General features: G+C 33.4%; 1 protein-coding gene across 1 annotated transcript in view; it reads left to right on the forward strand.

Moving 5' to 3' along the window:
- LOC115238421 (ubiquitin carboxyl-terminal hydrolase 48-like) overlaps positions 1–12,374 on the forward strand; it is a 56,591-nt gene extending 44,217 nt beyond the window's left edge. The window contains exons 16-17 of the mRNA XM_029812254.1: positions 5,397–5,481; positions 12,050–12,374. Of these exons, the coding sequence (XP_029668114.1) occupies positions 5,397–5,481; positions 12,050–12,072 (108 nt within the window). The 3' untranslated portion in view covers positions 12,073–12,374. The remainder of the gene's footprint in view (positions 1–5,396; positions 5,482–12,049) is intronic.
- Positions 12,375–13,522: the final 1,148 nt, after the last annotated feature.

Consider the following 13,522-nt stretch of genomic DNA (forward strand, 5'->3'; position numbering starts at 1 on the left):
TAAACCGCGCCTAAATAAAGTATCGAGCGATGGATTGATCGCGTGGATTTCTTACATCGTCATCGACGATCGTGCTCCTCTCTTCTCCGTTCTTTCGTTATTTCGCAAACTGCAGAGAAAATTCAACAGTAACGTTCAATGCTCTGTCAGCTCTAATACGGATTTAGGTCAGACGTGGTGCAGGGAAGGGGATTGGAAAAAATCCAGAAACGGGCGAGTGTTATCCAATCGAGCGGAAAACTCATCAGTCACTTCTCACACAACACCTCCGTAATGTCAGTGACTGTCTAAAAAGCGTCTCTTCTCCACCCAATCTTCACTTTCTTTTCTATCGTACACCTTTAGTATCTCTCTTCTCTCTTTTCTTTTTTTATTCTTCATTTATATCGATGCGTGTCACGTTCGCGTTATTATGCTGCAATAATAGATATTTTAATGTTGCATCTGCATTGTTTTATGAAGATCATAGACGTCCCGTACAATAAAAAAGAATAAAACTTAGTTCTAATATATTTTTTAAAAATATAAATAAGTTAAAATATTATTTTATTCTGGAACATGTAATTTATAAGAAAATATTTTACAATTTTGTCATATTGAATATTTTGTTTGTGATTTATGATTTTCGATAGGAATTATATTTTTATCGTAGTCGGTAAAAAGATATAGATGTGATATAAAGATAATGTAATATATAAAGATATCCGCCACGTAGTGACTCCGGTCTAACGAAAAGTGTGACCCTTGAAAATAATTTGAATAATTACTAGCCAGTTTTTCATCGAGGATGCTAAACAGCTGTAGTCTGCCATCTTTTTTTGGTCCACCGCGGGACAAAAGACAATGCGAAGTGCCCTTAATTTACTTAAAAGACCTCCGAAAAGCCATTTCTCAATGCGCTTGTTGAGCTTAGCGCTTTGCTCAGGTTTCTTTCGTTTTCATATAATCATATAAAGAACAATAATACTGATTTTATATCGTAGCTAAATGTGTTTGCATTGATATCACATACATGAGTAGTAGTAGATAAATGAGAATGAATTTCTAATTTTTATAAATCACGTTTATAATTATGCTATAATATAAACAAACAAATATTTACAAATTAAGTTAAGATATTTATTATCAAAAATCGGGACAATTCTTGATACGATGTATCCCGAGATTCGAATATTAAGAGACCGACGTTGCTTGGAATCTCGTGGAGCACGTACGGTTTCTATTAAAGATGTCCCCTTTTCGCAAAACACGCGGGTGCCAGCGAGGATGACTCGAGGCAAGCCCCCAGTAATAATTCCTCCGTCGAATTAGCGCCATAAGTTTGGCGCCGCGACAGCCACGGAGACAATATTAATCTACTTTGAATTTATACACTCTGCGGTCTTCCGCCAACCTAGCTTGTATTAAAAGTTTTCTTATAGTTTTTTTCTCATTTTTTGAAACTTTCTACGACAGAAAGTTTTTTTCGAAAACAAATAAACTGAAATATTAGCCGTAAATAGGAAAATCTTTTTGATTCTCCTGCTATTCGATCAAAGATATACATTCAAGTTTTCTGAATAAATGTCTCATTTGTTATACATATTTTCTTTACAGATTTTATTTAAAGTTTTTATTTTCCGATCAAATGTGTATGTGTATATTTTCTCATACGCTTATGTTCGAAAATAAAAAAATAAAATAAAATTTGGAAATAATTAATCTTTTAGTCAGAAGTTGAAGAAAGCTAGATATTTCGAGACAATTGCCGTTATGTCGGTTTATTAACTCTGTGGCTCGTACTATTAAGACGTGGTAAGAGGAGAAGGAGGTAAGATTCACCCTCCTTCGTGCAGACAGATAAATAACTCAGGACAGCCTGAGAATAACTTAAGACTCCTACTGTAATGATGTCTGAGTAAATCCAAAAGATACTCATTTGTAGCGAGAATGCTGCGAATGAGTATCTTTTATTATTTCATGTGTTTCTTCATATATGTGTTTAATTATATGCATATTTACAAAAATATGTATCTGCAATAATGACTTGTTTGAAAACGTAAGATAAAGAGAAGGGAAGAATATAAGATATTTTTTTAAAAGATGAAAGCTATAAGACAAGACCACGCTGTAATTAAAACATAAATTTTAAAACATAAATTTTAATATTTATATTAACGAATTGTATATACTTTCAATGAAATAAGATGCATCTGTTTTTTTTCTGACTTTGATTAATTTTATATTTTTATAACATATTCTTCCTTTAATTTCGTTATAAATTTTTTAAATTGGAATAATAATAAATCTTTTAATTGTTACTAATACACAGACCTTTCATCGATATTCATTGATATTCGTTGACTTAATGAGTTGAAAATATTAAACTATATATTCTTACCCTTCTCTTTTACTATCAAAACATGTATCACTATTTTTATTATTATGTATAATCGTTAAAGTGACGATAGAAACATATAGTTTATGATACTCCGGTACCTCGATCCGTAAAGGAAAAAGTGTGCATTGCAGCCGTATCTTAAACCGTACATTAACATGGAAATAAACGGGGTGCCGTTCGACGTTTTGCACATACATTATGCGCCGAGTTGCACCAAACGCGTTCCAGCACTTAGCCGCATCTTTCCGCGAGACCGTCAGAGCTTGCGTTTGGAGCGATTTCTCTGAGCCCTGACTGGAAAAAAAATTTATGTTAAGCTGAAGACCGCGGGACTCGGCTCACTGCTGGGGATTAAGACATTCTCGAGCTAATAATTTTCATGCCAGGCCGTGAAATGTTTTGTCCGCGTCCGTCTCGCTTTTCTGCCTGGACCGACATCAGCGTCCGGCAAAAAGTCGCGGACGCCCGATCCGAATCGCGGCCGCTCGCGAAAATCGACAACCGACTCGGACGACGATCGGGCAATCTTATCCGCTCGTCGACGAACGATTAAAACGATTTTCAAACAGATCCGCGGAATTTCCTATGGACAATAGGTGTCAGTCGGAGAGAATATAGTGCCCGGAGGTGCGCGGTTCGAACCCCGAGTCTACAATTATGAGCCATACCACGTCGGGGCGAACCTCATAACGAACTCACTATATTGCCGAGCATTTCAAAACTGGCTGTATACTCGTGTAGAGAACGCTCTTTACCTGGTTTCCTTTCCTTCATCTTCCTCTCTACACGCTCTCCGTGATCAGCGAGGGACAAAGAAGGGCCGCGAGAGATATAGAAGGCCTAAGAATAATGTTTTGATGATGAAAGAAAGGAATTTCGGGGAATTTTTTTTTGTTTCATGGAACCTATGTGCTCTCCCGATGCCAGCAATCGCGGATAAAAGAGGTCAACATCGACGATGACGTTGAACTTTTTTGACGTAACATTGTAATTCTATACTCGCTTTAAAATTAAAATTTTATTTAAAATGATGAAGGACTTTTTAATATCGCATATTGCCTGACTAATTGAACGGATATTTTAAAGATATTTTAAGAAATTTTATGATTTCTGTATTGATATTTATGTTCTTAATATTATTTAATTATTTAATTTATTGTACAATAACTTTGATCTCATTTGAAAGATAATTTAATTCTCTACAACTTTTGTTTCGGTACTTTTTGTTAAAAGACGCATACTTTCCCTGATATTTGTAAAAATGTAAAAAATTACTGTGGTTTCACAGGTTTTTGGGCGCTAACTTTTTAAGGAAGCATTTTTCGACCCATGTTTATAGGAAACTTTTTGTTTGGTATTAAATTATCTTTCAAATGAGATCAAAGTTATTGTAGTTCGTTCCATAGGTTTTCAAATAACCGTCAATAGCCGAAAAAACACTTTTCAGTATATTTGAAATTGGTTATTAACTGGTTTATTTCAAAACCTACGGTGCGAACTACAATCACTTTGATCTCATTTGAAAGATAAGGCTATTGACGGTTATTCGAAAACCTATAGAACGAACTATTGGGTTGAACGGAAAGTTCGTTCCGTTTTTTTACTAATGAAGACCGAAAAAACGGCACGAACTTCCCGTTCAACCCAATATTATTTAATAATTTGTGAGTTATCGTAATTAATACTTTTCCCTAATATATTATTAGATTTACATTTATGTATTTTATATATATATAATTTAAAATTATGCTGCATTATATATATAAAAAATTAAATTTGTTACTTTTTATTTGTGCACATGCTGTAACTTTACGTTACAAATTCTAATTCCTATCCGCGTTACTTTATTTTTGTATAACATTGTATATTCAGATTGCTTTTGATTATCCACTTTGACTCGCCGCGATGATTTCTTATCGAAGCGAATCTCTGGGATATATACTCTATACTTGAAAATAAATTACATTGCACAGAAGATATGCTAGGGCCAGCAGAGGAAACAACGACCAGATGTGAGTGGCTGTCGCATGAGACACGTGTGTCCAAGCCATCGGATGACACTCGCTATATTTAGTTCTATGGGAAAAAGGGGTTTCAGAAGCATAATCACACCTACGTGTATGCTGCGTATTCAAATTCCCATGTCAATTTTTTAAGCGAGTAGACATTTTTCTTTTTTACTGGTGTAGCTCCGTATTATAATAGGTGCTCTTTCTAATAATTTCAGTGATTTTTGTTGTCAAAGATAGGATTCGGTCTCATAAAAAAAAGAATATCAGAGCAGATACAAATTGTTTGTCAACTAAAATTGCTCTAATCATTATACATCACAGTATCACGATATTCCATGTAATAAATATATCGAAAATTATATTTATAAATCTATTATTTATTACATTTAAGAATTGCAGAGATTACCTATCGTCAAAATATTTAGTTCATCATTTAAATTTTATCGTTGATGAAAATAGTATTCTTGTCTCTTTTTATATATGCATATTACATATACATATAATGTGTGTATGTATGCGATATTATGTGTAATAATATGCATAATAATATCAACATTATTTTATGTTACGATACTATAATATGCAATGTATGTAATAGTTGATATATTTACACGAGACCCAAAACGCAGTAGTGTAATTATATAAAAGAGCGCGTAGATTGGTGGATCACATGTGTGCTTCGAGAAAACGCGTGGGAAGATGCTGTTATAACCGTTGGCAGCTGTTCACACGTGTCTCTGATGCGCGCGATACTCAAATTTAATGTGTCTCTTTCTGTCTTCATACTTCGAATAAATTATGAAATAATATAAAAATCTCTATTGTATTATCTCGCTTTGATCATGGTAATCTCAATTATCATTAATCGCAGCCATAAGTTATAAATACATGCATTATATATAAGAATTTATACCACGAAAAAATAAAAATCTGTGCACACACATTCTCTCTCTTGTAACTATTGTTACAAATATTAATTACATTATATCAATCTATTATTTCAGATTGATGCACCGCTAGAGAATGAAACCGATGTCGAATCCGATGTCCATAATTTCGAGTCTACATCACCAGAAAAAGGTTTCAAGGGTGAGTGAAAAGAAATTTTAATGCATGGATATTTTAGAAATATAAAATATGTAATGCATATATGTATGTATATCAGTTCAAAATTCGGAACATTCTTGAAGCGAGAATTACAACTTTGTTAATTTCAAACGAATAAATATCTGTATACTTATATGCTAAAAAGCTATCAAAATTATTTTTGACACGATATCTCGTTCTTTTTTATATCAAATATTTGTATATTATTTAACTATATATATTTTAATATAAAGTCAAGAATATTTTATATGAGTTATATGTTATATAATAATATATAATGGATCACTATTGCAGAGATAAATGAACAATTTCAAATAACAAATAAATTAAATAAGTTATAAATCACTTACCTCACGGTTACTCCACCGTCCTAGAGAGAGATGCCACCTTAGATTTTTTTTCTCTTATTCATCCTTTGCTGCTTCTTCATGGCACTCACTCGCGAAAACACGGTTAATTAAAATTACGTATATACTAATTAGTTGAATATAGCGATGGCAAGGCACTTTGCATAATATTCCCGATGTTAATAATATACGATACTACTTTTATTATATTATTGAGGACGAAAAACGCAAAAATGATCATCAGCTCGACACTTGAAGATTGCATGATCAAATTCGTGCACCATTAAAATAATTTATAATTATGATATTGTTTCGATTTCTATTTAAAATGAATAAATTGCGCGAAATACACGTTTCGATAAATAATGAACACTTTAACATGCTTACGAGAAGTTAATCGGTGATTGTAATAATTGTAGAAATAATTGCGTGTTTTGAAGGATAATACGATGACACACTCGCGCCGCTGTTGTTTTCCTGCTCGAGTCTTAGAGCGTACATGACAACAACAAAGCCACAGCTCGGTATGTAAACAATAACGCGCTACACATCACGAAATATTTAACGCGTTACGAAATAAATTTATGCGAAAATTCTATTTCTTAAACTTTAAATTAATCAATAAACGATTGATTATGACTATTCGTTAATATCATTTAATGTCGCGATCTGTGTATTATTATTAAATCGGTGGAAAAGTTTAAAACGCGATACAAAATACATTCGAATCGAAACATTAACAATTGAGTTTTTCAGAAGTTAAATTTGATTAACTCTATTCTTTATAAATTTTTTAATTTTTATATCAGAGTATATAAAATTATAAGAAAAATGGAATTGATCAATTTGGCTTCTGGACAGCTCAATTATCCTAAATACCGGATTAAAAAACAGTGATTTGATTTTTATCTTATATATTTTGCTTAGATTTTTATTTTGAACGAACATCGCGCAAATATTTGCTTCGATGAATAGCCGTTGTGATATTTTTATAAATCGTTTATCGCGGGAATTAATCACACAAATCATGAAAACTATTAATTGTAATAGAAATTTATCATAGAGAATAATAAAATTGACGTCTTCTTGTACTTGTCGCGATCGCGTTTCTTAAAGCGTAATACTAACAATAAGACACACGGAGCGCCTCGCACCGCTACATTCCATCTCGAGTGTCGCCGAAAGAATGATCACGCGTGTAAGGTGACTGCGCGTATAAAACATAAACATAAACATTATACGTCATAAAATTCGGTAAAATTGCTCTAAAATACAAACATACCAAGTGTGATTCAAGCACCGAGCACATCGTAGTTTTCACGTTGTTCTCCCGTCATATGATAAAACGTGCGTCACGTGTGATATTAACGTCAGAAGTGTTATACAAATGTCTTGCGATTCTGCTGATTAGTGAGCGCGTAATCGTAATTAACTGTGTTTTCTCGAATGAGTATCGTATGAATCACCAAAAAGAAAGAAAAAGAAGGAGGTCCGAGATAGCATCGGACGTTACGGCGGAGCAATTGTAGGGTAAGCAATTTATAATTTAATTTATTTACTTGTGAAATTTTAATAGCTTATTTATCTCTGCAGTCCACTGTATATCATTGTATGATATAATGAATAAAATCATCTAAATTTGATTTTGAAATAAAAAATTCAAATATTTAATAAATTTATAATTATCTCTTTTCAAAATTTATGATAAATTTTAAATTATTTATATAAAAGAAAATCAGATATTTATTTATCATATCATATCTTAATGTATCGAGTTTTTAAAAATAATTTTGATAGCGTCTTCATAAAATATAAGTACAAATATATTTATGCGCTTAGCGAATTTTTATTTTCGTTTCAAAAACTCCTAGCTTCAACGATGTAGTATATCATAAAATGTGAATCAGGTTTCACGACTAGATGCATTACTCGTTCCTTAGTTACATTAGCTTGCAATCATGATTATGAGTTGCTCATGTTTGAGATTATGCGTGCATGCAATTATGCGACTCGGGCATGAAGATGATCGTTACATTAACGATATGCAAGCAAGTCATTATTTATAATACTATAATTTTACACAAGAGAGTAGATATTTCTCCGGAATTTAACCGGATTTAACCGGAGATCGAATTTCCGGCGAGAATCTCCGGTAGGAGGTTGAAATTAAGGCATTCGTCGTAGATACACATACACCATATACGTACGAAACCAATCCACTTAAGGCGCCGCATCCCTCCTTCATCCCCCTTTTTATTCGCGCCAGGGGTGGTCGGCAAGGTTTTGTTCTCGAACAAAAATCTGACAAATATGCCACGATTTGCCGAAGAATGGAGGCGAAGTGCACCACCCTCGTCCCGTTTCCCCCCCACCGTAGTAACTTCCACCGGGGTCCAAGCATCCTAACCCACCCTTCACCCTTTCCCCTTTCTTATTCTCCGGCTTTCCTTTAGTTTCCGCCTTTTCTTCTTGGCCCCTCGTCGCTCGGTTTTCCTCTCGAGAGACGGAGGAGGAAGAGGAGAAGCGCGGCAAACAGTGACTCTTAAATTACTTAGACTTAGACCGAACAAAATGTAACAAATGACTGCGAACGGAGCCACTTATGCGATATTGGCCCATCACCACCATTCACGTATATTGATACGTCGCATTAGGGCTAGCCGACACCCTCCCCTATATCAGCTGACTATCTCTCCGCTTCCTGTCTTCCGCTTCTAAAAAGAAGGAGCTTTCATTAGAACTTTATACGCTTTGCAAACAAGACATCGGTGGCCTGATTTTTATTTCCGTAAAATGCGTTAATTTTCTTTCTTCCTCTCTTTTTCGTTTTACCATGCTCACTTTATAATTTTCCGGTTATGTTCCAACAAGACAAACGGTGCAATCGTTCTTTAAAAGATAGGGAGCAGCCGTCGTTCGGTGAGTTTCTCACGGAAGATCTGCGGTTTTGGGTCCTCGAATACCTCGAATATCGGCTTCTCTTTTCCTATCCGCGCTCCTTGCTGAGTCCTTTCGTTATTAATGGTTTTCGCGAACTAGGTTCATTAAGGAGCTCACGAAACTCTACCGCGCATTCATGAGAACGCCACCCCTTCCAGTTCTCACGAGATGAGGGGTGGATGTTGGATGCCAATATGGAATATTCATGCATCAAATTAGTAATATATATTATTTTTACGCCTATGGTTTATTTATTTTTTTAAATTTCTTATTATGTCATTTTCAACGTTATATCAAGCATTATAAGATATAACATACATACTCGTGGAGAATGTCTTATCATTGTCATCTTGCAGTTTCTTTTATATTTCGAAAAATCAGAAGGACTTTTATTAAGATGAGTATATATTTATCGACGATTATCGTTGAATATCGATTTATTTTAATATTTTTTATCATTTATTTCTTTAATGCTAAAAAATTGAAAAACTGACGTTTTCTGAATGATGTTAAATATTATAAGTATAAAATATATTTGATCTATTATAATACTGTTCGTTTTTATATATCTTGGTTATGAAAGCGTCTTCTCTAAATAATAAAGTTTTTTCGCGCTGAGCGGAAGCTACTATTGCACGCGATGAAGGAGATACGCAGAATCGCCAGCATGAAAACGGATATTGAGAGAAAAACGGGCGCAGTAGTTTGACGAATGAAATCGTAATGAAGACATTAACGTTGCTCGTGTTATCGAAGGTAGAAGAAAAGAGCGATGTACCTGTCACCAATGCACTCAACTACGCGTACTCGACCTCGGGGCGCGGATTATGCGCCGAATTATGTAAAAAACGAAAAGGCATCGCCTTCGCCGACTTTTTTCTCGGCACCTCTCATCATCTCCCCGCTAGCCTCAGCGCAGACTGGAATTATGCTAGAACACGAGGTAATGCAATAATAAGTATAAGTTAGGCAGAAAGCGGGTTCTCGCGAGAAAACGAGAGGCCGGCGGACGGGAGTGAGAGAAAGAGAAGCGTCTCTTTGGTACCGGCTGACTATTATGTCGTTTAAGACGAGCTCCCCGAGCATGCCCGCCGTGCCATCTGGAAAGAGAAAGAGCGCTAGTATTTTTGCAAATACATAAGTCAGGACCCGTTTTGCACTCCCGTGATCGTACCGCGATTTTTCTCAAAAGCTTGCGCTCGTGATGCCGCTGAACGATAATACATGCTCGTGCTTCGCTGTCTCTGCTCTGAGTTTTTTCGGGGTTCGCATGCGAATGCATCGCGAAAACTGACGGGATTCGGAATCGTGGAAATCCATTCCGCGCGTGGGCCCGTCACGGAAAGTAAACGCGTCGACTGTTCGCACATAGAGTGACGAGGCTATTGCCGTTTTTTTGCTATTAGCTAAGTATACCGCCTCTGGCTTATGTTAAGCCTCGGTAATTATTTGTCACAGTCAGCTACGACGAGAGACAGACAGAAGAAGATGTGACATGAGGCAAGGGCGGAGAAAGATCCTTTCTCTCTCGGCTCTTTAATGCGATACAAGAGACTCTCATTGACTGCCATTAATTATCTTTACGTCATTATTCTTTTTTTTTTTCTTAAATTCTTCTGCTTTTGCATCGATAAAGATAGATTATAATTGATGAATTGGACTTTTTTAATTGTGTTATGTATGCATGATAGAAATATTTTTTAAATGAATTTACTATGCATTGAAAATTCTTCGAATTGTGATAAAATTTATTTGATATTTGTGATTTGGCACTTTACATATTTATATTCTTAATATAAATTATATATTTTAAAACAGGGAGTGTGTATGTATTTAAAAATGTATTTTATAGTTTAACTTATGATATTTTTAAAACAAAATTATTTAATTTCGTTTGAGTACAAGATCTTGTTATCGACATCATTTAGTTGATTTAGTTTATATATGTATATTATTTAAACATGTTTTTTGGTACAACTTTCATAACATCCTCGATTTTATATAACTTTAATCTCTCTTTCGTCATTACCTTCTCATTCTCTCATCCTGCAGCACTTTTGCCCCCACTGCCCCGTCATTTTCGGCGCCGTTCTCGTCCTTAATGTGATTTTAAGGAGCGCCACGAGCAACACCATCGACTAGGAGATATCCGTGGATGCTTGCGAATTATTTCTTTTGCTTTTGATCAACCTTCTATCATCGCGTACTTTATTTAAATTATATAATGAATAATATACAGCTATTATATGATGTGACTTTATCTTTCATAAATGATTTATGTGATTGTTTAACTTTGCAATCTTTTTTACGAGTCTTATTCTTTTATCACACATACATCCTTAATATTTTATATTCTCGACTCTCTTATTTGATATTATTTGATATATTTATCCATATAATTTTTATTACATTTTTATATGTTTAAATTAATATAAAAAGAAATCGAGAGCATTTAATTTCTATTGATAAGCACTTTATTGTTCGTAGCACTTTTGTTACCAACTCGTAGTTACACGTCAATCGAAGCGGTTTTTACGTTTCCGCAATACTCTCGGAAATTATTATACGGATAGATAAGAAAATGAAAGTGTGTGAATGAAAGAGTAGACTCTATTCTCAGCATAGTACGCGGAAAAATGTTTCAGAAGTGTCAGTCATGCGTAAGACGCATCCAACACATTGTGTCATCGTACAATCATATACAGACATATACAGAGCACGCTTGCAATCATACATACAATCATATATATACAAATCCTGATGGAATCCACCCTCTATGAAACAACAGAAAGAGCTTTTATCGACTCGCTTGGCTTATTTTCTATAAAGAAAATTCCCTTCGGAATAAAAGAAAGTTTTCCGTGGGGAAAAATAGAAATAAAAAGAGAGAAGGAAAAAAGATGGATAGACAAAAAATGTCAAATAATTTATTCTTTTGTGTATAAAATGTAATATATTTAATATGACATTTAAAAAAAAAAATGAAATTTTTATATCCGATGAGGTTTTATATACATATTGGAAATATCGAGTAAATGTTTATTTTATACATGATATTAATTACTTGACACGCTTATAATAAATGTATATAATAGCTGTTATATGTTTACATGTTTTAGTGACAATGTTTTTATTTATGTGTGATGTATCTTCGCTTTATGATGGGAATGCGAATGAAAATATTGCTGGTCTGCTAACGCTTATACTGCTGTGCCAATTTTCAGGAGGGATAGGTTGAGAAATGTATATAATTTTTGTTACAGGAACGGAACTGGTGCCGAGCTGATCTGTATGAACCGACGATTATGTAGCCAATTTTGTTTAACATTTAATAACAATAGCGCTGATTTAACGCAAGATATTTTTATACATGCAATCATATATAAGTATATAAACCCAATCCCTATATATCCGTTACCTATATAAACCGTGGAAATGATTATTACTATGCTGTTGCATCTATAATGTATGCTATATGATATATTTGTTTAAAAAAGAATAGTAATGAAGAGATTTATAAGTTATAAGAGAGAAATAATTGTGGGGATAGAAAAAACAAGATTAATGACAAAGTTCGTTGGTTCATTATTATTAAAACGGTTTTATGATTTATTAAATTTTTGTGAATCATAGAAAGAAATAAAATAGAAAACCGTGCATATACTTTTTCCTTCTCTCTAAAATGTATTTATATATTATATGAATATATTGTATTGATAATATAATATTTATTGTTAATATGCCTGATATGATTCCAATACTTGTGTGTATATTTTATATACAATATATATTTCTTTTAATATTATTTTTAACAGTACAATACGTTTTTCATTAATAGCAATCTAGCGTAGTAGCAGGCGAAAGATGCATGGTAACATAAAAAAGGATAGTGTTATATGATCTATTTATTTATCCATTATATGTATGCAGAATTAATTTCTTAAATTAATCTTATAAAAGGAAACAAAGAATATTTTTATTTTATATTCTCTATGATTTCTTCTTTAATGTTTACAATAAAATTCTATCTTACAGAAAAATATTTGAAGTGCATAATTTTTTAGCGGTTGACAATATAAAGCAAAAAAGAAGCGCCCAGACATTTTACTTTAATATATGTAGTAAAAACTTAAATTTTAAGGTTTTCAAAAAATTCCAAATAAATTTTTCTAGAAATCTACGATAGCTTCAGCGTGCGAGCAAGAAGAAGGGAAGATATGGGGTATGTATATCTGTGTGTATATGTGTGTTGGTCGCGCGTTAATTAGTTTGCAAGGAGTTTAAAGGCAAGCCTGGAAGGACTTCGTCAGGCTGCTAGGTGGTCCCGAAGCCTCGAGTCATCATTGCCTCATTTACTTTGTAAAACAATCTTGCCGGCAGTTCAATGGGCCTAACTATATCAAACTTGGCACCGCGTAATTAAACTTCCTTGTAAACCGGTCGAAAAGTAACAATTTACATAGAGAGAGATGGTCAAATTTTAGTATGGATGATAATTAACGAATGGTTTATAATTTCAAATCATGGATTTAATTTACTGTATACGCTATTTTACGCTTGAAATATGTTATATTTAAAAGATGTACAATATATTATAATAATGTGTACATTTTATAATTTCAGAAAGAACAAATTAATATTGAAATTTATTCGATTATAAATATTTTAAAACTTAAAAAACAAGTACACAACTAAAATTAAAATATTTTATGATAAGAGAAAACACAATTTTTTGC

The sequence above is a fragment of the Formica exsecta genome, unplaced genomic scaffold (genome assembly GCF_003651465.1).
Source record: "Formica exsecta isolate Colony F162 unplaced genomic scaffold, ASM365146v1 scaffold337, whole genome shotgun sequence".
Lineage (NCBI taxonomy): Eukaryota > Metazoa > Arthropoda > Insecta > Hymenoptera > Formicidae > Formica > Formica exsecta.